The sequence below is a fragment of the Prionailurus viverrinus genome, chromosome B1 (assembly GCF_022837055.1).
Source record: "Prionailurus viverrinus isolate Anna chromosome B1, UM_Priviv_1.0, whole genome shotgun sequence".
NCBI lineage: Eukaryota > Metazoa > Chordata > Mammalia > Carnivora > Felidae > Prionailurus > Prionailurus viverrinus.
Window position 1 is genome coordinate 138,028,254 of NC_062564.1, and position 27,687 is coordinate 138,055,940.

The 27,687-nt window shown below is 40.3% G+C and overlaps 1 protein-coding gene across 3 annotated transcripts; it reads left to right on the forward strand.

Annotated features, from left to right (window-relative positions):
* On the forward strand, positions 1–27,687 carry LOC125163589 (placenta-specific gene 8 protein). 3 transcript variants are annotated; one of them, XM_047855559.1, is made up of 6 exons: positions 17–130; positions 12,356–12,497; positions 13,384–13,525; positions 15,869–15,993; positions 22,710–22,829; positions 27,406–27,687. In XM_047855559.1, exons 3-5 carry the CDS (start codon positions 13,414–13,416, stop codon positions 22,812–22,814), a joined length of 342 nt encoding a protein of 113 aa, XP_047711515.1. In that variant the 5' UTR covers positions 17–130; positions 12,356–12,497; positions 13,384–13,413; the 3' UTR covers positions 22,815–22,829; positions 27,406–27,687. The 3 variants fall into 3 exon arrangements, with proteins under 3 accessions (XP_047711514.1, XP_047711515.1, XP_047711513.1); XM_047855557.1 differs by lacking the exons at positions 17–130; positions 12,356–12,497 and adding exons at positions 8,704–8,722; positions 25,026–25,087; XM_047855558.1 differs by lacking the exon at positions 12,356–12,497 and having other exon boundaries at positions 1–130.

Here is a 27,687-nt window from a genome sequence, read left to right on the forward strand (position 1 = left end):
GAATCAGTTCGTTGTACTATGTGCTGCAATAGAAACACACTTACTTCTCTGTCTCCGCATATCTTTCTCTTCTAGTGAGATTCGCTCCCAAGCCACAAGACACTTCCTGCTCAGAACCTATTTCTTAACTGTAAGTACTCTAAAATTAAGCAATTCTTTAAACGTTTATCTTAGCACTGGGGGGGAGTAGGGCAGGTTTTTTAAAAGTATTCGATTTAAAAGTATTTTATTTCTAGCATGCTGTAATTTGAGATTCAGCTGAAAGACCAATGTTTTCTTATCTACTTGGTTAAAACTTAGTCAAATTCAACAAGTATGTGCCAAGCATGTGTTACATGCCATGCTTTTCAGAGTAGTGTTAAGTTAGCCTTGTATCTTCATCAACATTAAACACATCCTGGATATTGTGCTTACTAACCTGATCGTTAATTTCATTCTTTGTGTTAATACGTATGCATGTTTACTTGTGCTGGTCTAATCTCTTTGTGCTTTGCAAATATTTTACTTGATCTGTCCATTTAAAATACTAGAAATCGGAAACGGAATTTTTTGGATTTAGCTAACGAATCATGAGAATCCTTGAATTTTTAGCATGAAAGTAAGAAAACAGACTAGAATGCTTCAAAATTAAATTCTGGTGCTTCACTTATATGTTTAGAAATGTTACCTTTCTCATCTTACATTTGACAGCTAATGAGGTGAGAGATTATGAAATGAAAATGTTTCAATTGAAGTGAAAAAAATCGGGGTGCCTGGCTGGCTCAGCCGGTGGAGTATGCAACTCTTGATCTCGGGGTTGTGAGTGTAAGCCTGACGTTAGGGGTAGAGATTACTTCAAAATAAAAGCTTAAAAAAAGGTGAAAAAATCAAAATTTAACACCAGTAAACACTAGGAAGAAGTGGAAAATCTAGGCAATGTACCTAGTCCCTGGATTGACTAATATTAATGGGATTAATGTAACATATTAACGCTATTGGCTAATATTTAATAAGGTGATAGGCTGTCTTCTCAAGAGCGAGGTGTTCCAAGGCAGAGGAGACAGGTATATGGTGAGTTGTAACTAAGACTAATTGGTGAAATTAGGATGTTTAAAATGTGAGCCAAACTCTGCAAGGTTTCCTGGCATTGAGGTCATTCTAAAGAAAGGACTTGAAGGGGTGCCTGGGTGGCTCAGTCGGTTAAGCGTCCGACTTCAGCTCAGGTCACGATCTCGCGGTCCGCGAGTTTGAGCCCCGCGTCGGGCTCTGGGCTGATGGCCTGGAGCCTGCTTCCGATTCTGTGTCTCCCTGTCTCTGCCCCTCCCCCGTTCGTGCTCTGTCTCTCTCTGTCTCAAAAATAAATAAACGTTAAAAAAAAAAAAATTAAAAAAAGAAAGAAAGGACTTGTAGTCTCTTCAAAACTTGTGCACCAAGATTCCCTTTTCAATTCCTCCTGCCCCCATTTTTTCTTTTTCCTGAGTGGCATTTTCCTTCCCTCTCTGATCCTGTGGGATCAAAGAAGGCACAAAACAAAACAGCTATGTGGTTACTCAGTGACGGGCAGAGCCGCTGGCCGTGGAGAAGAACTACAGACATCTCCTCGGTCCCCACCAAATCTAACACAACGCTTTACATACATTGGGTGCCCAATAAATGCTTGCCGAATTAGACTGGATGTGTAACAGAAGAGAAATGAAAAAGCCCGGGGCCACGGGTTGCAAAGTGTGCTCTGCAAAGCCACTAGCACTGTAATCTCCCACGATGCCAGGGTTCTGCACAGGCAGACAGCAGAGGAGGGAGTGGGGCTAGGAGGGAGCCTCGGGCAAGCTGGAGGCCCTGGCATAGGCTGTATCTGCCTGGAGAAATGGGTACTATTTTCCTAATTCTCACCTAGCTGTGTCTACCCAAAAGGGCCACCTTTTGGCACAGGGGTAGCAGCCCTGAGGGTGCTCAGTACGATTCCTCCATCCAAGCCCATCCTACCCGAATAACAATTTTTTGAGGCTAATGCCCAGCATTCTACCTGGTAATCAAGCTCTCCAAGTGGTTTTTACGCCCAGTAAGCATTGAGGACCACTGAACTGGGGAGATAGGCTTGTTGTAGATAAGGTCCCAGAAATTCTTAGCAAGGTTACTGGCACTAGAGAGATTTCAAGAAAGTTGTCTTTTGTTACCACCACCACCTCCCCCACCCCAAATACTGTTGATTTCTGATCTTGAATGGCTAGGGTTAAAAACTATTAGATACTTAAGGCTGAAGCAAAGAGATTTGTAGCCCCTGGGGAGGCTTTGCATTTGTTACCGTTTTACATTTTATTGCAACTTAAAGTTCTCTAGACTTTTGAAATGATCTTTGAACCACAGAGCTGTGTAAGAGTGTGTTTGCTTTCTCCTCTCAGTTTTATAACTTTCAAGGAGGGTATTTCCTTGAGTAAGAAATCTCACCTGAGAGTTTACAAAACCCTTTTGAAAGTTAGCTAAATAGATCAGATGAATGTCTGGGACACTGGTTCCTTCTAGCACTATTCTTCTGGGCTGGGCTGGATAGAGCAGCCTTCCTCACTCCTGTAGGTAACCTTCAGCAGAAACGAACTTCTTTGAATAACAGGAGAAATCTCTTGAGGCTCAGTTATCAGCGCTAAAGTCCACGGAAGCACCTGGCTCCCCACAATTTCCCATATTTAAAAGAGGAAGTCAAAAGTAGTGAAAGAAACAAACCTAAAACTTGGGTGTGCTGAAGACTGTTTCCGCCACTAAACTGAGAAAGTAAATTTTGGCACAAATTAAGAGGCAGTCAGCATAGGGATATTTTGGATGAAGCTGTTTGCTACATAATGAATACACTGGTTGGACTTCAAAGGTACTCCGAGAATGTTCAGATCTTATGCTGCTAAAAGGGCTAATAGCAGCCAATTGGAATTCATAAACACGTATAGTATACACTGAGTGAAGACAGGTGAAGGGAAGGACAATTCTATAATTGCAGACAAATTTTTACTCTGCAACTTTCAGATTACTGTTACTATGTTAAAATCACAATGCAGACTTCTTAAAAGATGTCTGAACATGAACATGTTTTTCCTTTGAGAGAGATTGTGGAAACATTCACTCACTCACCTGGTATTTTTTGAATGCCAGTTGTGTGCCAGGCATTGGCTGGGGGCTAAGGAAAAAAAACATACAAACGGCTCTAGGATAATCGGCATGACCCCTTTACAATTTTTTTAAATCACAGTGTTTGTTTTTTGTTTCCAAACTGGTTATTTCCTGTGTTAGTTATAAAAGAAGTAAATGGGGGCACCTGGGTGGCTCGGTCAGTTAAGCTTCCAACTCTTGATTTCAACTCGGTCATGATTTCATGGTTTGTGGGTTTGAGCCCCACATCAGGCTCTGCAGCCTGCTTGGGATTCTCTTGTCTCCTTCTTTCTCTCTGTCCCCTGCCACCTGCTCACGCTCTACCTCAATCTCTCTCTAAATAAATAAACATTTCTTTAAAAAGTTCCCCAGGACTTCTCTTTGAATGAATGAATGAATGAATGAATAGAAATAAATAGAAATAAGTGTTCATTGTAATTATGTAGGCAATACACGAATTTATAAAGATAAAAGTAAAAAAAAAAATCTATCAGTCAAGTACCCAGAGATAACCAGACACACTTCGTGGTATAGCCTCTTATATTTTTCTGATATTTGATTACTGAAATACCATATATCTATAGCTATATCTATATCTGTATCTATATCATCTGTATACACATATGCATTTTTAAAAATATTCCCCACAATGCCTCTTCTTCCCCAAATGTAGGAAGCTATCATGCCCAAATTTGGCTTCTATCATTTTAGTACTGGAGTTTGGGATATAGATAAAAACTGAGTCCTCATACTCTGGCAGTCTAAAGGGTCCTGCGAAGAAGGTCCATTGCTTCAGCGGGCATTAGCCAGTGTCTGACGCCCACCATCTCCAACTGGCATCACGCATTGCCTCAGCAAGATGGGGATTAAGAGAACGTGGTAGTGGGAATGTTAGAGGGCACCTACTGTGTGCCAGGCCCCATACTAAATTTTTGAAGTACATCAGCGAAAACAGACCACAGAATTCCCTGCCCTTGTAGAGCTTCCATTCCACACTGGAGGCTTACCTTTCCCAAAGTCAAGCTAATTATTGTGAAAGGGTGAGCACCTGAAAGGAAAGAATTGAAATTACTTGCTTTTTCATGAGATTGCCAGAAGGCAATTGTTCAGAGAGCTGCGGTTGCTGCCCATTAAGATAAAAACTGGGCAAGTGCACCGGTAGTAGAATCTGGGGCCCACCTAATAGGCGTTAAAATCAGCGAGGCGTGTTACTTTCTTTCTGTCTTCCTTCCTGATCAGAAGGAAGCTGATCAACCCACACCAGCTGATGAAAACGTTTCTAAATGTATGTAAATGCCTAGTGAGACTGGGTGATTGGGGCACGCGGGGCGGCCGGCTGGCTGCCGGTGGAGGGGGCCGCTGGAGCACCTGTTCCAGTCCCCCCCTCCCCCCTTGTGCTGGACCGCTGGTTCTGCGGCTCCGCGAATGTCCAGCCGCTGTCTCCTCCAGGCGCTTCCTGACCGCCGCTCTCCCTTTGGAGAAACCAGCGGGTCCCAGCTTCGCGGACCCTCCCCACGGCCCCGAGGGGCAGATGCCTGGAGCGGTCGGCCCCTCACGGCGGCCAACCCTGCCCGTGGGACGGTGGCGGGTTGCCCTGGAGAATTTGGAGGCACAGGCAGGGGAGACAGCCCGGTACCTAACCAAAGATAGCAGAAGGCTGAATGTGGGTTGGAAAACACCTTCCTCTCTGGCAGGAACACTGCAGCTAGCACTCACCATCCTTGGTGGCGGGGTTGGGGCGGGGGGGCAGACCAGATGAGAAGCCCACCCCACACTCCGCACGGCAGAGCTGAAGCCAGCCTGCCCCCGCATCCGGGGAGGCCACCTCGCCAGTGGATCGCAACTGGGGCCAGGTGGGCTGTTTGCTCTAAAGAAAAAACAGGTGCTGCTGACGGGCAGGGAGGGTTTGACAGCTTGGTTCAGCCTGACACCGACCTGCTCTCCGCCTCCTTGACCTCCTCCCTTGAAGGGAGGCGAGCACAGCCAGATGGTTCACTAAATTCCATCACTTCAAGATAGACGACTCCTCCCCAGGTGGACACCCGCAAATAACAAACCCCCCCCCATGATCAGCCCCCAGGGGTTTGTGTTTACTTACTACAACATTCCTTCACGTTGTTTTCTTTGACATCCACAATCGTTAGCCTCTCCTTTATTGCCAAACAGCAGTAAAAGGCCATTATGGTATTTTTTTTTTAATAAAGCAAAAATCAAAACCAAAAACCACTTGAATGTATCTTTAATGTATCTTTATTAAGGGAAATTTAAAACAAGTTTCAACTATTCTGGATGCAGTTTACGGTATTTTATACAAAAAAGGGAAATTCTTTAGAATAGTTCCTAAGAATAAGGGAGGGAAATTCAACAATTTTATAATGGCTGTATTTACTTTATGCATTACTTGAATTTAGGAATATATTTTTACAGCATTTGTAACAGATTGTTTTTATATTTTCACTGTAAATCCTATGGGGCTCCCTTCTTCCCGTATTCTTTTTTATGTTTTGTTTTGCTATATTTTGATAATTTTAGATTTGTGAGAAATGTTGCAAAAATAGCCCACAGAAAGACAGACAATAACAAACTTTGACCAGGATGTGCAATAATTGTAACCCTCGCACAAAATACAGCCATTTGGGAAAACAGTTTGAAGCAAGTCTTCAAAATGCTATACCTAGGTCAGCAGCACAGTGGTGAACATAGCTGCCTTCCAAAATGCTAAATATGGAGTTACCATTTTGATCCAGAAGTTCGAATTCTAAGTATATACCCAATAGAAATGCAAAACAAATGTCCACACAAAAACCCATACACGAATAGTAATCTAACAGCATTATTCATTGATAATCAAAGAGTAGAAACATCTAAATGCCCATCAACTAATGAATGGATAAACACAAAATGGTATATCTACATAATAGAATATTATTAAGCAATAAAGAAGTACTGATACATACTAGAACCGAGACGAACCTTGAAAACATTATGCTAATCAAAGGAAGTTGGTCACAAAAGACATACACAGTCTTCTATATCCCCAGGGATATGTTTTAAGACCCCCAGTGGATGCCTGAAATTGCAGATAGTACCAAACCTTATATATGCTATGTTTTTTTCTTATGCATACATACCTATGATAAAGTTTAACTTATAAATTAGGGACAGTAACACATTAAAAACAATAATAAGGAAATCGAATAATTATGACAATATACTATAATAAAAGTTATGTGAACATCGTCTCTCAAAGTGTTCTTATACTGTACTCACTCTTCTTCAGATGATAAAAAAAAACTTATGTGATGAGATAAAGTGAGGTGAATGACTTAGGCATTTGACTATCATTGACTTGACCATAGTTCAGAAGGAGGATGCTCTGCTGCCAGACTTTGGTTGACCATGGGTACCTAAAATCACAGATAAGGAGGACTACTATAGTCTATGGTTCCATTTACATGAAACGTCTAGAATAAGCAAACCAATAGAGACAGGTTAGAGACTGTTTGGAGCTGAGTGAAGTGAAGGGAAGTGGGGGGTAACTGCTAATGGATATGGGCAGATTTTAAGAGGTGTGTGATAAAAATATTCTAAAATTAGATTATAGTAATGGCTGTGCAACTATGGATATACCAAAATTGCTGAACTATACATTTTAAATGAGTGAATTTTATGGTACATAAAATATATCTCAATGAAGCTTTTTTTTTGTAAAACGCATATTGAACCCCTATATACCCTTTACCCAGTTTTCCTGGTTCTTCATAGCCTAGCATAAATATTGAAACTAGAAAATTGATATTGATAAACTGCTATTAACTAATTCATCTACAGATCTTATCCTGATTTTACTAGTCCTCCTACTAATGTCCCAGAGGAGAGAAAAGCAGTCCTTGTCACCCAGGTGGCCCCAGGTGCCTGGTGCTGCCAGCCAGGGTTTGCTATTGCTGCAAGCTGGCCTGGCCTTCACACTATATTAGTTTCCGGTCTACAACATGATGATTCAATATTTGTATATATTGTGAAATGTTCACCACAATAGGTCTAGTTAACATATGACCACACGTAGTTACAAATCTTTTTATTTATTTATTTATTTATTTATTTATTTATTTATTTATTTATTTATTTTTATGAAATTTATTGACAAATTGGTTCCATACAACACCCAGTGCTCATCCCAAAAGGTGCCCTCCTCAATACCCATCACCCACCCTCTCCTCCCTCCCACCCCCCATCAACCCTCAGTTTGTTCTCAGTTTTTAAGTGTCTTATGCTTTGGCTCTCTCCCATTCTAACCTCTTTTTTTTTTTTCCTTCCCCTCCCCCATGGGTTCCTGTGAAGTTTCTCAGGATCCACATAAGAGTGAAACCATATGGTATCTGTCTTTCTCTGTATGGCTTATTTCACTTAGCATCACACTCTCCAGTTCCATCCACGTTGCTACAAAAGGCCATATTTCATTTTTTCTCATTGCCACGTAATATTCCATTGTGTATATAAACCACAATTTCTTTATCCATTCATCAGTTGGTGGACATTTAGGCTCTTTCCATAATTTGGCTATTGTTGAGAGTGCTGCTATGAACATTGGGGTACAAGTGGCCCTATGCATCAGTGCTCCTGTATCCCTTGGATAAATTCCTAGCAGTGCTATTGCTGGGTCATAGGGTAGGTCTATTTTTAATTTTCTGAGGAAACTCCACACTGCTTTCCAGAGCGGCTGCACCAATTTGCATTCCCACCAACAGTGCAAGAGGGTTCCCGTTTCTCCACATCCTCTCCAGCATCTATAGTCTCCTGATTTGTTCATTTTGGCCACTCTGACTGGCGTGAGGTGATACCTGAGTGTGGTTTTGATTTGTATTTCCCTGATAAGGAGCGACGCTGAACATCTTTTCATGTGCCTGTTGGCCATCCGGATGTCTTCTTTAGAGAAGTGTCTATTCATGTTTTCTGCCCATTTCTTCACTGGGTTATTTGTTTTTCGGGTGTGGAGTTTGGTGAGCTCTTTATAGATTTTGGATATTAGCCCTTTGTCCGATATGTCATTTGCGAATATCTTTTCCCATTCCGTTGGTTGCCTTTTAGTTTTGTTGGTTGTTTCCTTTGCTGTGCAGAAGCTTTTTATCTTCATAAGGTCCCAGTAATTCACTTTTGCTTTTAATTCCCTTGCCTTTGGGGATGTGTCGAGTAAGAGACTGCTACGGCTGAGGTCAGAGAGGTCTTTTCCTGCTTTCTCCTCTAAGGTTTTGATGGTTTCCTGTCTCACATTTAGGTCCTTCTCGAAACTAGAACAAGCAATCCTAAAATTCATATGGAACCACAAAAGGCCCCGAATAGCCAAAGGAATTTTGAAGAAGAAGACCAAAGCAGGAGGCATCACAATCCCAGACTTTAGCCTCTACTACAAAGCTGTCATCATCAAGACAGCATGGTATTGGCACCAAAACAGACACATAGACCAATGGAATAGAATAGAAACCCCAGAACTAGACCCACAAATGTATGGCCAACTCATCTTTGACAAAGCAGGAAAGAACATCCAATGGAAAAAAGACAGCCTCTTTAACAAATGGTGCTGGGAGAACTGGACAGCAACATGCAGAAGGTTGAAACTAGACCACTTTCTCACACCATTCACAAAAATAAACTCAAAATGGATACAAATCTTTTTTAATTAGAACTTTAAAAATTTGTTTTCATGTTTGTTTTTGAGAGAGAGAGAAAGAGAGAGAGAGAGAGAGAGAGAGAGAGAGAGCGTGAATGGGGGAGGGGCAGAGAGAAAGGGACACACAGAATCTGAAGCAGGCTCCAGGCTCCAAGCTGTCAGCACAGAGCCCCACGCAGGGCTCAAACTCATGAGCCATGAGATCATGACCTGAGCCAAAATCGGACACTTAACCAACTGAGCCATCCAGGTGCCCCCTTTTTTAATGATAACTTTAAAGATTTATTCTCTTAACAACTTCCAAATATACAATGTGGTATTATTAACTGTAATCACCATGCTATACAATGCATCCCCAGGACTTACTTTACAACTGAAGTGTGTACATTTTTACCACCTTCTTCCATTTCTTCCACTCCCCATTCCTCCCCTCTGCAACCACCAATCTGTTCTGTGCATCTGTGAAGTTGGTTTGGTTGGTTGGTGTTAAATGTTTATTTATTTTTGAGAGAGAGGGAGAGAGAAAGAGAAATAGACAGAGAGATGGTGGGAGGGGCAGAAAGAGAGAATCACAAGCAGGCTCCATGGTGAGCCACCCAGGTGCGCCTGGTTGGTTGATTTTTAGATTCCACGTATAAGGGAGATCATACAATATTTGTGTTTCTCTGTCTGACTTATCTCACTTAGCATAATACCCTCAAGGTCCATCCCTGCTGTCACTCACACTAGGTCTTCATGTTTTTCTCTCACACGTCAACAATTTCACAGAGTATTCATGTCAGGTGAGGCTAGTCTGTAATCGTGATGGATCAAGATAAAAACACTAGCATTCCATAATCATATTTGAACACATATTTGAACTTTAAACATTATCCAAGCCTCAACATACCAAATGTTTTCCTTTCCTGGCTAATAAGAATGATTGCTGCTGCTTTACCAATTGCAGGGGGTAGCCTTGCACTAGTCAATGCTCCCTGTAGATAAGATTTATTAATATGCCCACTCATAGAATTGTATTACACTTTCTGGATCACCTCCATTTCCTTGATCCTTTTCCAAAACTACCCAACTGAAGTGTCTTCTAATGCCCTGTTACTCAGACACCCTACAGTCCCCGTGGGGTGCCTTCTCCCCTGCTATAAGGAATAAACTCAACTTGTCCAACTAGAGTTGTGTTCTTCATGATCTCCGGTTGGAGAGCATTGACGGTCCTTTTCTGTTCCAGGATTCATTTCGGGGTCCCAAAATGCATCTGGTCCCCATGTCTCCTTAGTCCCCTTCCACCTGTTTTTCATGATCTTGACACTTTTAAAGAGGACTGGCCAGATATATGGTAGAATATCCCTCCCTCTGTGTTTGTCTTGATACTTCATCATGAGTGGATTCTGAGTATGTATTTTTGGTAAAATAACACAGAAATGATGCTGTGTCCTTCAGTACATGATAATAAACAAATACATGATGTCACTATGTCCCATTACTGATAATATTAATTTTGATTACTTGGCTAAGGTAGTGTGTCTGCCAAATTTCTCCACTATAAAGATGCTATTTTCTTCTTTATAATTAGTAAGTAGCTTTGGGGGATATACTTTGAGACCATGTAAATATCTTATTTCTCATCATACTTTCAATGCGTACTAGTGTTAGCATCCACCTATGAGTCTTGCCTTCAACAATTATCACTGTGGTGTTTGCCAGATGGTGATCTTGTATCTCCATTATTCCTTCTACATTCATTAATGGGAATTCTACCATAAAAAAGCACTATACCTTCCCCCTCATTTTAAAATGTATCCTTTTATTTATATCAAAGTGGAATTATGGGATAGTTATTTTGGTTTATTAACATTGCTGAAATTGTCCCAGATTTGGCCACTGCAAGAGCCATCAGATGGGCTCTGAGGTCCTGTCTCTAATCCATTCTTGAACCCTTTTTTGCCTTTTGGTCCTGCAACAAGATGTTCCAGTTTTCTGTTGTACTTTCCCTGCCCTAGCCCTGGAATCAGCCATTTCTCCAATGAACTCTGGCTCGTTTTTGTTGGAAAATGGCATTTTGAAACGAAGATTTGGGCGTGAGAGATATAATAAGTGATATTAGGTATCTATATCTGTGTCTCTGTGTGTGTGTGTGTGTGTAAATAATCATGAGTTTGTACCCATGGTTCCTATCCAACCACACAGGATTCATAATAGCCCTCCTCCTTTCCTTATTTATAATTTCTTTCTCTGATAGTAAAAAACCTCAACCTCATTATCCACAAATATATTTATTTATTCAAGCCCATCATGGATATATATATATAAAGAAATTTCAGAATTGCTAAGCCATACTCTTATGAAAACAACTTTACTAACTAGGGTATAAATATTTGTTCTTTTTACCTTTAGTCTTACATTACATAGTCAAAACGCTGATTTCTGAAGATGTTATGGTTACCTTTTTCTTCCCCACTCCTTTCAATGTGGTTCTAACATTAATTATAATACAGGGGCATCTGGGTGGCTCAGTCAATTAAGCATCTGGCTTGGGCTCAGGTCACAGTCTCATGATTCTTGAGTTCAAGCTCCATGTCAAGCTCTGTGCTGACAGCACAGAGGCTTGCTTGGCATTCTCTGTCTTCCTCTCTCTCTCTCTCTCTCTCTCTATATATATATATATATCTCAAAAATAAATAAATAAACATTAAAAAAAAAAACAGAATGGACTCTTCCCATGGTGGTGGACTCTAGCCCTACCTCTCCTGTTTTTTTTTTTTTAATATTTTTTTCTTAATGTTTTTATTTATTTTTGAGACAGAGAGAGACAGAGCATGAGCAGGGAAGGGGCAGAGACAGAGGGAGACACAGAATCGGAAGCGGGCTCCAGGCTCTGAGCCATCACCACAGAGCTCGATATCAGGCTCGAACTCACAGACTGTGAGATCATGACCGGAGCCGAAGTCCGACGCTCAACCAACTGAGCCACCCAAGCGCCCCCTACCTCTCCTGTTTTGACTCCCCTTTGTCTTCCAGTAGGCTCAACTTAGTTAGCTGGTGACTTCCTCATGATGATTGATGTCACCCCATCCGTACCATTCCATTTCCATTCTCCCATTCTTTTCACCCCGTTTACTCTGAGCATAACGCATCTATTCATTTCTGGTTTATTCCTTCTGTAATTCTTATTGTATATGTATGTTTTCTATATATTCCTTTATTTCAATTTTTTTAATTTTAATGTTTATTTATTATTGAAAAACAGAGAGAGAGAGAGCATGAGCATGGGAGGGGCAAAGAGAGAGGGAGACACAGAATCTGAAGCAGGCTCCAGGCTCCCAGCTGTCAGCACAGAGCCTGACACGGGGCTCGAACCCACAAACTGCAAGATCATGACCTGAGCCGAAGTCGGATGCTTAACTGACTGAGCCACCCAGGCGCCCCAATATATTCCTTTATTTCTTACATAAAGGATGTCAAACGACAGATACTCTTTTGTACATTGCTTTTTTCATTTAACAGTATATGCCGGAAATCATTCTCTATGAATTTATAGAGATTATCTTCATTCTTTTTTTTTTTTTTTTTTTTTAGTAAGTGACTTGTTAAATGAGCCCTTACCCTGTGGGATCTGAGGCTATCTCCTGTAAACGATGTCAGAATTGAGTTGAACTGTAGGACATTTGAGCTGGTATTGCAGAATTGCTTGGTGTGGGGAAAAAATACCACACGTTTGGTGAGTAGAAGTGGACTATTCTGTGGGTAGACAGAAAACAGGGGAGGTTTTCCTTTACAGCTGCTAATCAGAAATAAATTCAAAACAAAAGGGAACATATAAAAGAAACAAGAGGGGAAGGATGTGTGTGCACACAAAAGCTTAGGCTGGTGGTGCAATTTTAGAGAAGCCTACTGTGTTCTGCAATTCACTACTTCTGACAATGATTATAAGTTGGTCATTTGTTCCCGTCTTGGGTAGATACAAGGTACCTATCTAAAAACAGTACCAATAACCCTGTTTTGCTCCCTTACTCCAAGAGAAGCAATTGTTCATTTGTCCAGTTCAGGCAATTCCTTCCCCCAGGGGCCTCCATCCTCTGGGGGTCAGAGATAGAAATTATCTTCTTCAAAGATCAGCCAGGATGGAGGGAGGTGGGCAGGGGATGCATTAAGTGGGTGATGGGTGATGGGTTTGTTGTGATGAGCACTGGGTGTTATATGTAAGCAATAAATCATTAAATTCTATACCTGAAACCAGTATTACCATGTATGTTCACTAAAGAGAATTTAAATAAAAACTTTATTATGTGCCTGGGTGGCTGAGTTGGTTAAGCGTCCGACTTCAGCTCAGGGCATGGTCTCACAGTTTATGAGTTCAAGCCTCACATCAGGCTCTCTGCTGTCAGCACAGAGCCACCTTCAGATCCTGTCTCCCTCTCTCTCTCTCTCTCTCTCTCTCTTTCTCTCAAGTAAAAATAAAACATTAAAAAAAAAACCTCTCAATCAATCAAAAATGTCAGCAAGCAACTTAATCTAAATTGTCACGCCTGCCTTTGAAGTAGAATGCACCAAAACAGGTTTCCATGAGCGAACTTGACTACTTACACCAACTTTTTCCTTTTCAGACCACTGCTATTTCAGACCCTGCATCGAAAATGCAAGCTCAGTCACCAATGGTCATTGTGACTCAGCCTGGATATGGTCCTGTACTCCAGAACTCCAACTGGCAGACAGGCCTGTGTGATTGCTTCAGCGACTGTGGAGTCTGTAAGTGCTAAGAAATTACCCCTGTAATCGCCATGGGGGTGAATGATCAAAGGCCAAAGACTTCCCTCATCCCTCCCTTACTGTATAGTAAAGGTTCTTGGCTTATTACAGAGCACCTGGCATGTCAGGCAATGAATGGTAAGTTAAGAAAAAAGGCTTGTGCTGATTATAAGTTAATTTTTCTCCAGCACATGAAACAATAGTCTTACTTCTTATTTGTTTTTTACATTTTATTTATTTTTGAGAGAAAGAGAGACAGAGCACAAGTGGGGAGAGGCAGAGCGAGAGGGAGACACAGAATCCGAAGCAGGCTCCAGGCTCTGAGCTGTCAGCACAGAGCCTGACTCAGGGCTCGAACTCACAAACCGTGAGATCACGACCTGAGCCGAAGTCAGACGCCCAAACTACTGAGCCACCCAGGCGCCCCAGTCTTACTTCCAAAATAAGTTCTGGGGTTAAGATAACAGTAACAAAGCTGATGATTCTCACAATGAGTGGATATGGTCAAATGATTATAAATGGACCAGACATTAATTTAAAAGACACACTTCCAGTTTAACTTGATTTAAAAAAGAAAAGAAAAGAAAAAGGACTGTTTTTGTTATATATAAACTCATTACTTTATAGCTACATTGTGCCCAGTACACAAGGGGTATTACTCATCCATGATTTCAACATGAGCTCAGAAAAGAATTATTTTAATTTCTATATTTAGGTTTTTTATATACCTGAGAATAGAGCATTCTAAAGGCAGCCAGCTTCTGCCTTTAGAAAGAATCTCTGACTCTGCTTTGTTTTCTTTTTGTGAGATCTCTCTAAGTAAAGTTGGGGGAAAGTAGGTTTGGCGGGGGTGGGGGATGTTAGATGTCAAAGACCTTAGTTCTCAACACCAACAAAGAAACAAACAAACCTGCCTACAAAAAAAAATTTTCTCTGGGGTTTATTTGCCTGCCTCAAGTCTACATAGTGTTCTGAGACAAGGAAAGAAAATACATTAACCTTTAACTTACCAGTGAAATTGAAATTTGGAATCAAGTTGACTCCTGAACAACCTAGGTTTGAACTGTGTGGTTCACGTATATGCAGGTTTTTTTTACCGGATAGTACTATAACAGTGTTTTCTCTTCCTATGCTTTTCTTAACATTTTCTTTTCTCTAGCTTACTTTATTGTAAGAATATAGTATATAATACATATAACATATAAATTATGTATTAATCAACTGTTTGTTATAAGTAAGGCAATAGTAGGCTATTAGTAATTAAGTTTGGGGGAATTCAAAAGCTACACACAGGGGTGCTTGGGTGGCTCAGTTGGTTAAGTGTCTGACTTTGGCTCAGGTCCTGATCTCACCGTTCCTGAGTTCAAGCCCCACGTCAGGCTCTGGGCTGACAGCTCAGAGCCTGCAGCCTGTTTTGGATTCTGTGTCTCCCTCCTTCTCTGCCCCTCCCTCCTGTTCTCATGCTCTGTCTGTCTCTCTCTCCCTCTCAAAAATAAATAAACGTTAAAAAAATGTTTTTAAGTTACATGCAGATTTTTGATTGTGCAGGGGGTTGGGGCCCCAAACCCCTTCATTGTCCAAGGGTCGACTGTACATTAAAAAGCACAGAGAGAGGGGCACCTGGGTGGCTCAGTTGGTTAGGCATCCAACTTCAGCTCAGGTCATGATCTCGCCCTCTGTGAGTTTGGGACCCACGTTGGGCTCTGTGCTGACAGCTCAGAGCCTGGAGCCTGTTTCAGATTCTATGTCTCCCTCTCTCTCTGCCCCTCCCCCACTCATGCTCTGTCTCTGAAAAATGAATAAACCTTAAAAAAAAAAAAAAGCACAGACAGAAAAACTTACCTAGAAAATGGAACAGTGGTCTTGCTCATTGTCTCTCATTGTCTTACTGAATGACCTGGGGTGATGACTTACACATCTTGAGACTTTAGTTCAACATCTGCAAATCATAGTAATAGTAAGACTACATTCCTAAAACACTCTAGAGATGAATATTTAAATCTTCCAGCCCCTAGTATTGTGACTCAAATAAATGAATTACAAGTTCTAAATATAAGCTTAATTGCTTCATGGCAGGATTTCTTAATTACAACCCTGACCACATCATTCTTCCTTCTTAAAATATTTCAGTGGTCCCTCATGACTTTCATAACCAACTCCGAGCACTCTCGTTTCATCATCCAGTCCCCAACCTGCCTCGTCCTCCAGCTTTATCCCCATCCCATCCAGCCATACTGAATGAACACCAGCCACGATTGGGGCTGCCATTCGTCAAAGCAAACTAATTTCAAACGCGGTGGGAACAGAGTGGAGTAACTTGTGCCTCTGGTTCCATGTGTCCAGGTCTCTGTGGCACATTTTGTTTCATGTGCCTTGCTTGTCAAGTTGCAGCTGACATGAATGAATGCTGTCTGTGTGGAACAAGTGTCGCAATGAGGACTCTCTACCGGACCCGATATGGCATCTCTGTGAGTCTCTTACAACACCGTGTCATTCACATATGCTCCCACCCTCAAAATAATCGCTCTAAACCTGGAAGCCATTTGATGGTGTCCATCACCTGAATTTGATTGGTAGGTGTTTCCCATCATGTGCAACCTCGTATTCAGTTGCTGTGGCAACAGATCCTTTGGGTATGTGACCTCCTTCTAGGTTTCTGTTAAAGACCCTAGAACATAGGCAGCTCTCATTTGTATGGATATCATACAATGGAAGGGGATTATTCAGAGCTTACCAAGCCCCAGGCACGTTACATATAGTTACCTCACTGAATGCTTACACCACCCCTGTAAAGTGAGTAGGTCCACATTTTATAGATGAGGGCTTTCAAGTTTTAAGAGGTGGAGTAACTTGCCCAAAGATACGCACCAGCAGCAGAAGTTGTCAATATTCAACTGTAACTTGCCACGCATACACATTCCACTCTACCACAAGCTATACTTTATGTAATAGGAGAATGTGTTGGTCAGGGCTTTCCAGAGAAGCACAACCAAAAGGAGATATAGATGATATAGACGTAGAGAAATCTAGATGAAAATAAAGAGAGAGATTTTAAGGAATTGATTCATAGAATTTTGAGCGTTGGCAAGTCCAAAAAGCAGAGGAAGCTGGCGGGCTGGGAAGAGTTGCAGTTCAAGTCTGAAGGCAACTTGCTGGCAGAATTTCTTCTTGCTCTGGGGCGGTCAATCTTTTTCTATTAAGGCCTTCAACTGATTGGATAATGCCTATCCACATTACAGAGGATAATGTGCTTTACACAAAATCTACTGATTTAAATGTGACTCTTGTCTAAAAAATCTTCACAGAAACATCTAGAATATATGGGCACCATGACCTAGCCAAGTTGCTACATTAAATTAACATCACAAAGAACAAATGAATAGAATACCTTAGTAACTTATTTTATTCCATTGAAATTATTTTATTTGTTCATTTAAAAATATTTGTTAGTTTTTTATCACAAAAATAATATATGCTATATACATAATTTTATGACAAATTCAAACACTGAACTGTGTGAAGTAAAACGTGAAAATCTAACCCCTTTACACACAATTCCACCACTCAGTGATAAACCCTATTAATAATTTGGTGTGCACTCTCTTTTAGGTTTTTTTTGCTATGCCTGTAAGGCATACAAATATAGATTAGATGTAGCTCTAGCTATGGATGTGGACATATGGAGTTTGGGGGGTGAGGGACTCTTTTATTCTAATTTGTTTTTATCTTTTAAAATGGTGTCATATCATACTGTAGCTTGTTTTTTTTCCCACTTAATATTTGGTAGACCCCCTTTATGTCTGTAATACAGAGCCTTTTTAATGTGTTAATAGTATTCCACCATATAGATAATTTATTTAATCACTTCCCTACTGATGAAGAGTTAAGTAATATTACAGATTAAATAGTTGTTAATACATATGCTTCTGTATAGGCACTGGTATTTTTGTGGAATAGTGTCTGAGATTAGATTCATAGACCTCAGTATCTGTACATTCAAAATGTGAAACTGTCAAATACCCCTCCAAAAATATTATATCAGTTTATAATCCATTAACATTATATGTGTGCCCAATATTGGATTTTTTTTCCTTTTTCCCATCAGAGAGGCAAAATGATATTTCATTGTTGTTTAAGTTTTATTAGTTAAGATCAAGCAAATTTTTTAAACTTCTTCGTCTTTTTGCATTTCTTCTATAAATTATGTGTACATATCCTTTGTGCATTGCTTTATTTAATTATGCTATATTGTTTAACATGAAGTTTATCTAGTTTTTTAAAGGCTTAGTCCATAATCAGCAGTTCCTGGATGGCTCAGTGTCTGACTTGACTCAGGTCATGATCTCGTGTTCCGTGAGTTCGAGCCCCACGTCCGGCTCTGTGCTGACAGCTCAAAGCCTGGAGCTTGCTTCGGATTCTGCATCTCCCTCTCTCTCTCTGCCCCTCTCCTGCTCTCACTCTGTCTCTATCAAAAATAAACAAACATTTAAAAAATTTAAAGGTTTAGTCCATAATCAAACTTTCTTTTTTTCTCTTTTTTTTTAGTTTGCATCCAAGTTAGTTAGCATATAGTGCAAGAATGATTTCAGGAGTAGACTCTAATGATTCATCCCCTACATATAACACCCAGTGCTCATTCCAACAAGTGTCTTCGTCAATGCCCCTTGCCCTTTTAGCCATCCCCCCACCCACACCCCTTTCACCAACCCTCCGTTTGTTCTCCATATTCAAGAGTCTCTTATGTTTTGTCCCCCTCCTTTTTGTTTTTAATTTTTTAATGTTTATTTATTTTTGAGAGAGAGAGAGAGAGAGAGAGAGAGAGACAGAGAGATAGAGTGAGAGCAGGGGAGGGGTAGAGAGAGAAGGAGACACAAGGTCCGAAGCAGGCTCCAGGCTCTGAGCTGTCAGCACAGAGCCCGACGCGGGGCTTGAACTCACAAACCGCAAGAACATGACCTGAGCCGAAGTCGGACGTTCAACCGACAGAGCCACCCAGGCACCCCTCCCCCTCCTTTTTTTAATATTATTTTTGCTTCCCTTCCCCTATGTTCATCTGTTTTATATCTTAAATTCCACATATGAGTGAAGTCATGTGATATTTGTCTTTCTTTGACTAATCTCGCTTAGCATAATACACTCTAACTCTATCCACATTGTTGTAAATGGCGGGAGTTCACGCTTTTTGATTGCTGAGTGATACTCCATTGTATATATATACCACATCTTCTTTATCCATTCATCTGTCGATGGACATTTGAGCTCTTTCTATACTTCGACTATTGTTGATAGTTCTGCTATAAACATTGGGGTGCATGTGCCCCTTTGAAACAGCACACCTGTATCCCTTGGATAAATACCTAGTAGTGCAATTGCTGGGTCATAGGGTAGTTCTATTTTTAATTTTTTGAGAAAGCTCCATACTGTTTTCCAGAGTGGCTGCACCAGTTTGCATTCCCACCCTCAGTGCAAAAGGGTTCCTCTTTTTCCACATCCTCTCCAACATCTGTCATTGCCTGAGTTGTTAATTTTAGTCATTCTGACTGGTGTGAGGTGGTATCTCATTGTGGTTTTGATTTGTATTTCTCTAGATAAACTAGATAAATATTTGATTTGATGATGAGTGATGTTGACCATTTTTTCATGTGTCTGTTAGCCATCTGGATGTCTTCTTTGGAAAAACGTCTATCCATGTGTTTTGCCCATTTCTTCATTAATTTATTTGTTTTTTGGGTATTAAATTTGCATAATCAAATTTTCTTAATGCTCTTTAGGAGTCTGAAAAATTAATAACAGTCTGAAAGTGAGGTGCCTGGGTGGCTCAGTCAGTTAAGCGTCCAACTTGAGCTCAGGTCATGATCTCACGATTCGTGAATTTGACCCCCATGTCAGGCTCTGTGCTGACAGCTCAGAGCTTGGAGCCTGCTTCAGATGCTGTGTCTCCCTCTCTCTACCCCTTGCCTGCTCACACTCTGTTTGTCTCTCTCTCTCTCTCAAAAACAAATAAACATTAAAAAAAATAACAGTCTGAAAGTAAAAGTTATTTGGTTTTAACAAAAATTTGGAAGATTGGAAGAAAGAGGAAGAATAAGGCATTCTAAAGACTTTATTTTGTATGACATTGATAGCTATGCATAATTATTTTCCTTTTTTTTTATTTTTTATTTTTTTTAAATTTTTTTTTCAACGTTTATTTATTTTTGGGACAGAGAGAGACAGAGCATGAACGGGGGAGGGGCAGAGAGAGAGGGAGACACAGAATCGGAAACAGGCTCCAGGCTCTGAGCCGTCAACCCAGAGCCTGACGCGGGGCTCGAACTCCCGGACCGCGAGATCGTGACCTGGCTGAAGTCGGACGCTTAACCGACTGCGCCACCCAGGCGCCCCTTATTTTCCATTTTTAAAAAAGCAACTTTATTGATGTATAATTGACTTATAATAAGCTGCATATATGTAAAGTGTGTGATTTGATACGTTTATATACCCACGATACAGGCCCATGAAACCATCCTCACAATCAAGGCAGTGAACATATTCATCACCTCCGAAAGTTTACTCATACACATTTGTAATTCTTTCCTCTTTCCCCTCTTCTCTTCCCCAACTAACTGCCAATGTTTTCTGTCACTATAGTTTGCTTTCTGCAGCTTTATATAATAGAACTATACAGTCTATACTCTTTCATCTAGCTTCTTTTACTCAGTATGATTATTTGAGATCCATCCAAGTTGTGTTATGTACTCTTAAAATTTGTTAAGAGGATAGATCTCATGGTAAGTGTTCTTAACACAATGAAAATAAAATTAGTGGAAAAAGAAAATATTTGGATGGGAAATAAGCACATAAAAAGATGCTCAATATCATTAGTCATTAGAGAAACATAAATGAAAACCACAATGAGATACCACTACACAACTAAGGGAATGACTAAAATTAATCAGACCAAACCACAGCATTGCCAAATATGGAGGAACTGAAACTCACATGCACTGCTGGTAGGAATGCAAAGGCATTTTCTTAAAAAGTTAAACACACCTACCATTTGAGCCAGCCATTTTACTCCTGGATATTTACCCAAGGAAATTTATATCCATACCAAGACTTCTATCAAATGTTCAGAGCAGTTTTGCTTGTAACAGCCCCAAACTAAAAACAATCCAAATATCCCCCTGCAGGTGAATGGATAAACAAAGTGTGATATATCCATATAATGGAATACTACTCAGCAATAAAAAGGAATTGTTGATACACACAAAAACCTGGATGAATCTCAAGATAAATATAATTTTAAGTTGGAGGTAAAAAATGAAAGGAAATCACTAATCAGATAAAAATTAGTGGGACGTCTAAAGGGAACGAAAGGAATCAGGAAAGACCTCTGCAGCAAAAGGAAGAAAAGAACTAAAAAAAAGAAAAAAGACATTCAGTGAATACCAAACATAAAACAATTGGCTATCCCATGAGTGAGAGAAATTTAGATTTTTCTGCTGTGCTAACATATCTTTACCTTTTGTTTACCCTTTGTTTAAGTGTGTCTTAGGGAATCTGATCTCTTGGAAGATAAGTGATTCCCCCTCTCCTCTCCTAGGGCCCAAAGCCCACATCAGAGTCCTCTGTTAAGGTTATCTGCATGCTGTCTCCTGGGGCAAAGCCACAACAGGTGGCTCTGGACTGGCCCCAGTGCGCAGGCAGGCTTCAGTTAACTTCACGTCTTCTGCTCCCTGTTCTTCCTCCTGAGTTTCCAGGTTTTTGAGTTCACTATTTAGCAAATTCCCTGCCTGTGACCCTGTTAGGTTTCAGGTTCCCTACCTCTGTTTTACTTTCTCCATCAGTGTAATCCTATCTGCTTCCTATTTCCAAAAAAGTACTCAAAATTTCTGGCCCACTAAATAACCCCACTCCTGTTTTCTAGTTTGGCTTTAATTTACTTACCAAAGCTCTGCAAGCACATAGTTTTTTTAGATTATCTAATTTTGTTTTAAGTTTATTTATTTATTTTGAGGGGGAGGGGTAGAGAGAGAGGGAGAGAGAATCCCAAACAGGCTCCATGCCATCAGTGCAGAGCCCAACTCAGGGCTCAATTTCACGAACAGGATCATGACGTGAGCTGAAATCAAGATCGGACGTTTAACGATGGAGCCAAGCAGCTGCCCCAGATTATCTACTTTTTGTTAAGAAAAACAGTAGTCCACAAACTTCTCTCCCCTACTGCCTCAGTCCCAGAACTCTGTGAGTGTTTCCCTCCGTATCTCCAAATCATAGACTGTATTGCTACTTTTTGAGTTTTAAGTTTGGGGCATTGTCTATAGACCTCCCACTCTGAAAGATGAGAATTTATTTCCCTTTCTTCTCCTTCTCCACCCTCTCCCTACCCCAGTCCTTCCAATATTGTTATATGTAGTTTGGGCTAAATCCATATTTGGTACTTACATTATGAGACTTCTGTTAGCTCTTCAGAGTTGCGTCATGTAGTGAACAAGATTGCCTTTCCTATTAAACTTTGTTTTCCTGGTCTTAATAATTCTTGGCATTTTCATTAGTAATTCTCCACTTAGCCACGAGTAGTTTTCCACTGACTTTACCTCCAAAACTACTCTTTCCCAGTTTTCTAAATTTCTTTTCAACACATTCAACACATTGGACATTCTATCATTTTTATCTTCTTGATGAAATCACTCCCTGACTTAAATTACCCTTTGAACTAGTTGCCCTTCATTTCTGATGCTTAGATCTCACCCTGGGTTCTCCTTCACCATGAGCCTGGAGATTTCATTAGCTTCTTTCTTGGGTTAGGCTCCTGTTTCATATATCCCACGTGTTCCTCTTTCTAGGTCTCCTCCCTCATTGTGATGGAGGTATCCTCACATAGCTTCCTGAGACAGGGATGGGGTGTGGGAAGCAAGAATTTTGAGATTTTACTTTCTGAAACTCTTTGTTTTTTCCTCTTACAGTTTGGTTGATTGATATCTTCTATTTTCAATATTACAAAGTATAGGAAACATTCGATGTCATAAAAAGAGGAGTTATACGGAAAAATCAATTAACATTTTCCTAAACGTATCCATCCAAACTCTGAATTCCAAGGATCGGTTCCTTCTGCTTCTCTTCAAAGTGTCTTGAAAATCCACAAGTTCTAACTTCCTAATAGGTGGATTTTAATTTCTATTTCTTTTATCTTTTCAACCAGGGATCCATTTGTGATGACTATCTGGTGACCCATTGCTGTCCTCAGTGTTCTCTTTGCCAAATCAAGAGAGACATCAATAGAAGGAGAGCCATGCATACTTTCTAAAAAAAAAACCTAATGGTAGGTTCCAGAAACTGTGTTTTTAAAAAATATATATACTGAAGGGCTTTGTAAATTAGCATTATTTTGAGTAATGATTCAATAATAACAATTCTTTACATCTTTCAAATGTTATCTTCACATAAAGATTGATCTTGGTTTCCTCTTATGAAGAAAATAGCTGTATTAGGTTACTTGGGCCACCATAACAATATAGCATAGGGTGGGTGGTTCACACAAGAATTTATTTCTCACAGTCCTGAAGGCTGGGAAGTCCAAGATCAAGGTGTGGGCCAATTCAGTTCCTGTGGGGGCTCTCTTCCTAGCTTACAGGTGGCCACATTCTCACTGTATCTTCAAATGGTGGAAAGAGATCAAGCTCTGGTCTCTTTTCTTATGAAGACAGTAATCCCATTGTGGGGGCTTCACCTTCATGACCTTCTTTAAATCTAATTATCTCCCAGAGGGTCTGCCTCCTAATACCATCACACTGGGGGTTAGGGTTTCAACAAATGAGTTTTGCTGGGGGCACAAACATTCAGTCTATAGCAATAGCTTTATGTTTTGAAATCATATTTTAGTAAATAAAGGGATGGTGACTTTTCTAGACTTCTCAGAATTCTCTTGATCCATTAATGAAGAACTTACCACTTGTAAAATAACAGAGTGTGGTGAGATACAAAAAAAGTAGAAAATAAGCCCCCTACTTAGACAAATTGACAAAAGAACTTGGTAAATAACTACAAAGTAGTAGAACAAATGAAAATTACATGCTTTGTAATATTTGAATTGATTGCAGCATAAAGCATCTATCAATAATGAGGTGAGTTTAAGCTGGAAAATCCTATTGGGAAAAGTGAACCCTGAAAGTGGTGGTTATAGAATATAGAATATTTGAAAATGCTATATAGAATCTGAACTTCTGACAATCAATCAACTCATTTCCAACTAATTTTTCCAGGATGCTCAGAATTAGCTATTGAAGATGTAGTAAAGTAGAAATAAACATGATTTTGTCAGTCCTCTACAGAATGTATTTTGAGTATGGGGAAAAAAACGTTAATTTTCCCACTCTTAGTAATACGTCACTTTCTTTTTCAAGGGAATGCGAACTCTGTATAGGTTAACAAATATAACTCATGGAGAATATATTTTAAAATATCATTTATTTAGCAGATAATGTATCAAGTACCTAGTACGATGCAGGACACTGTTAGGTCCTATGGGGAACAAAAATAAATAAGCTGGTCTCCTTGTCTTTAAAGACTTTATACTCTAAAAGAAAGGATTAGATAGCCTTTAAATAAAATGACAGGTTTGACTAATGACTTTAGACCAAGTGCTATTTTAAGTTCAGAGGAGGGAAAGATCATATTCTACTGACATGTGTAAATGAAAGTTTCTTGGGGGTATCTGGATGTCTCAGTTGAGCAGCTGACTCTTGGTTTCAGCTCAGGTGATGATGTTATGTTCATCAGTTCGAGCCCCTGCGTTGGGCTCCATGCTGACAGAACGGGGCCTGTTTGGGATTCTCTCTTCCTCTCTCTCGAAAGAAAGAAAGCAAGAGAAAGAAAGAAAGAAAGAAAGAAAGAAAGAAAAGAAAGAGCGAGCAAGTTTCTTGAAAGAAGTGGTTTTTTATTCTAAAGTGAAAGTGAATATCAAGGTCACAATAGGAAAGAGATGGCACTGAAATTGTAATAGTACAAGGATTTAATGAAAACTACTTACAATAAAGGTGTGGGTGGGAGGTAGAGGGAAATGACCAGGGATGGTGTTGGAACCTAGGCTAGAAACAGTTAAACTATATCACCCCTTAGGGGCACCTGGATGGCTCAGTTGGTTAAGCATCCAACTTCAGCTCAGGTCATGTGGTTCCCCGGTTTGAGGCCCGCCTCAGGCTCTTTGCTGACAGCTCAGAGCCTGCTTTGGATTCTATGTCTTCTCTCTCTGCCCTTCCCCAGCTTGTGCTCTGTCTCTCTCTCAAAAATAAATAAAAACATTAAAGAATTTTAAACTATATCACCCCTAGGCCTCAGAGAGGCAAGGAAGGAGAAGTTACTTGAAACCCAAAGGAGTGAGCTGTGAGAAGGAGAAGGCAGCCCTGAGAGGAACAGTAACCTCTCACTAGAAAGACAGGAGTAGCCTGGGGCAACCTCATAGGAAGGAAGTAGTCAAGAGAAAAAATACCCTGATCTCACTTTCTGATGTCCCTTCTAGGCTTCCCACTGGCTGAACCCACAGGAAGGCAGAGGGCAGGAAAGTGGTGCTGCAATATACAGGTCAGCCTCCCAGAACATAGAGCAGGGAAGACAAGGATGAAAATGGATCAGATGGGACAAACATTAAAATTTCTGACACAAGATGTGGCTTTAATTAATAAAAATGGATGTGGCTTCTTTCTGTTTTTTCTTCAGCATTTTCACTCAGTTGCATTTTTTTTTAATTTATTTATTTTGAGAAGGGGGGGGGGGTCAGAGAGAGAGAATCCCAAGCAGGCTCCAAGCTGACAGCACAGAGCCCCACATGGGGCTCAAACTCATGAACTGTGAGATCATGACCTGAGCTGAAATCAAGAGTCAGATGCTTAACCCACTGAGTCACCCAGGTACCCCTGGATGTTGCTTCGAATCAGTAGCAGCATTCAGGAAACTGTGGAAGCAAAAAAGGGAAAACATCTTTGTGAGTGTAGGTCCACTCAACTTGGTAGGAACATATAAGTAGGAAAATAATGAGAAATGAAAGACTTATAAGTGAGTTGGGCCATGGCATTTAATGTACTGAAAACTGGGCTGATGATTTGGCCTTTGATTTGGTAAGCAGTGGGGAGTTACTGTAGGCTTTATGTAAGGGGGTAACATCAATAGAGCTATACTTTAGAAGAATTAATCTGATAATGGTATATAGCACAAACTGGACAGGATGAGGTCAGAAGCAAACATGTGGAATTAGACCAGTTTAACACTGTTTATTTAAATAAACACATGAGACAGGTTGGATGAAATATATACCCACACATACATAATGAATCCTAACATCTGACCTATTTCTTTTAACCCCAGAGAAATTATCTTACTGAATCAGTGGGTTTGAGGTAAAATACCTTGGTGGTTTTGACTCTGGTGCATCACCTTTGACCCTACATTATTCATCAACAGTGAAACTTTAGATATACAAACACCTGAAATGGGAGAATCAAGAGACAAAGATCAAAGAAGAACATGATTTATGTTAAGAATAGGTTGAAAAAGGGTACATGGGTGGCTCAGTTGATTAAGCGTCCTGCTGACTCTTGATTTTGGCTCAGGTCATGATCTCACGATTCATGAGATCGAGCCCCAGGTGGGGCTCTGCACTGACAACGCGGAGCCTGCTTGGGATTCTCTCTCTGCCCCTCCCACCCTCAAAATAAATAAAGAAACACTTAAAAAAGTAGGTAAACCAAGGGGACATAAAAACAACTGAAAAAGCTCCCAATTGTGAACACTGGAACAACTGAGGCAACAAAGTAAAGTAGCATTAGATTATAAATGGAAAGATTATAGCCAAAATAAAATATCTATGAGTCATACTTCTATAAATACATGATTACACAAACAAATAAATGGGGGGGAGCAGACGAATTTTCCAGAAGTACGGAAGAATTCCAAACAATGTATGTATGTGTTCCTCCCTCAAGGCAATGGAGTGTAACTCCTACCTCGTAAAAATGGGTTTGCACAGTAACTTCCTTTCAAAGAGTATATATGAAAAGGATGAAAAAAGAGGAGCCTTATAGTGGAGAAACCTGACAGAACTACTTCAGCCAAGTGACCAAAGTGAACCTCATCAGTGATAAGTCATGTTGATAGCATGTCCCCTTGAAATGATGTGATGAGAATGGCACTCTACCTTCGAGGTCTTCTCTCAAAACCCCGTAACTCCAGTCTAACCAGGAGAAACACATGGGCCAAATCCAAACTGATGCATAGGTATTCTGCAAAATACCTGACCAGATCTCGTCTAAACTGTCAAGGCCATCGCAAACAAAGAAAGTCGAGAAACAATCACAGTTTAGAGAAGCCTGTGGAAACATGACAACTGAATGTAACGTGCTGTCCTAGATGGGATCCTGGAACAGAAAAAAGACATTAGGTAGAAATTGAGAAATCTAGCTAAGGTATATACTTTTATTAATAATATTATGTATCAACATTGGTTCATTAGTTGTAACAAATCTACCATAGTAAGATGTTAACTGGTAGGGAAACAGGGGCAGGGGATGTAAGAGCCCCCTGTACTATCTTTGCAACTTTTCTGTAAATCTAAAATAATTCTAGGGCGCCTGGGTGGCTCAGTTGGTTGGGCATCCGACTTCAGCTCGGGTCACGATCTCGCGGTCCGTGAGTTCAAGTCCCGTGTCCGGCTCTGGGCTGATGGCTCAGAGCCTGGAGCCTGCTTCCGATTCTGTGTCTCCCTCTCTCTCTGACCCTCCCCCGTTCATGCTCTGTCTCTCAAGTAAATAAACGTTAAAAAAAATTAATTCTAAAATTTAAAGTTTATTGAAAATTAAAAAGTAGATTGAGGAAGCTCAAACCTATTCTTTGTGTATCCCTTATAGGTGAAAAGCTCTCACTGAAGCAACTAAAACCAGCAGGCATACACCTCTTCAGTTTGAACCCTTCTCTGCCTTTTGCAAATGAAATATGACAGATATGCTTAATCACAATCAATGGGATAAAAGAATGGAATTTTGATTTATTTTAAATGAGTGTTTTTGCTTAGTTTTGCTAAATGGTTCAGCTTAGCTTCTCCTTGCTTTCATATTATTAAATTTTCTGGCTTATGAATTTTGTGTTACATTTCATATATAAACAAAATAAAAGATTTTACTAACAAGATA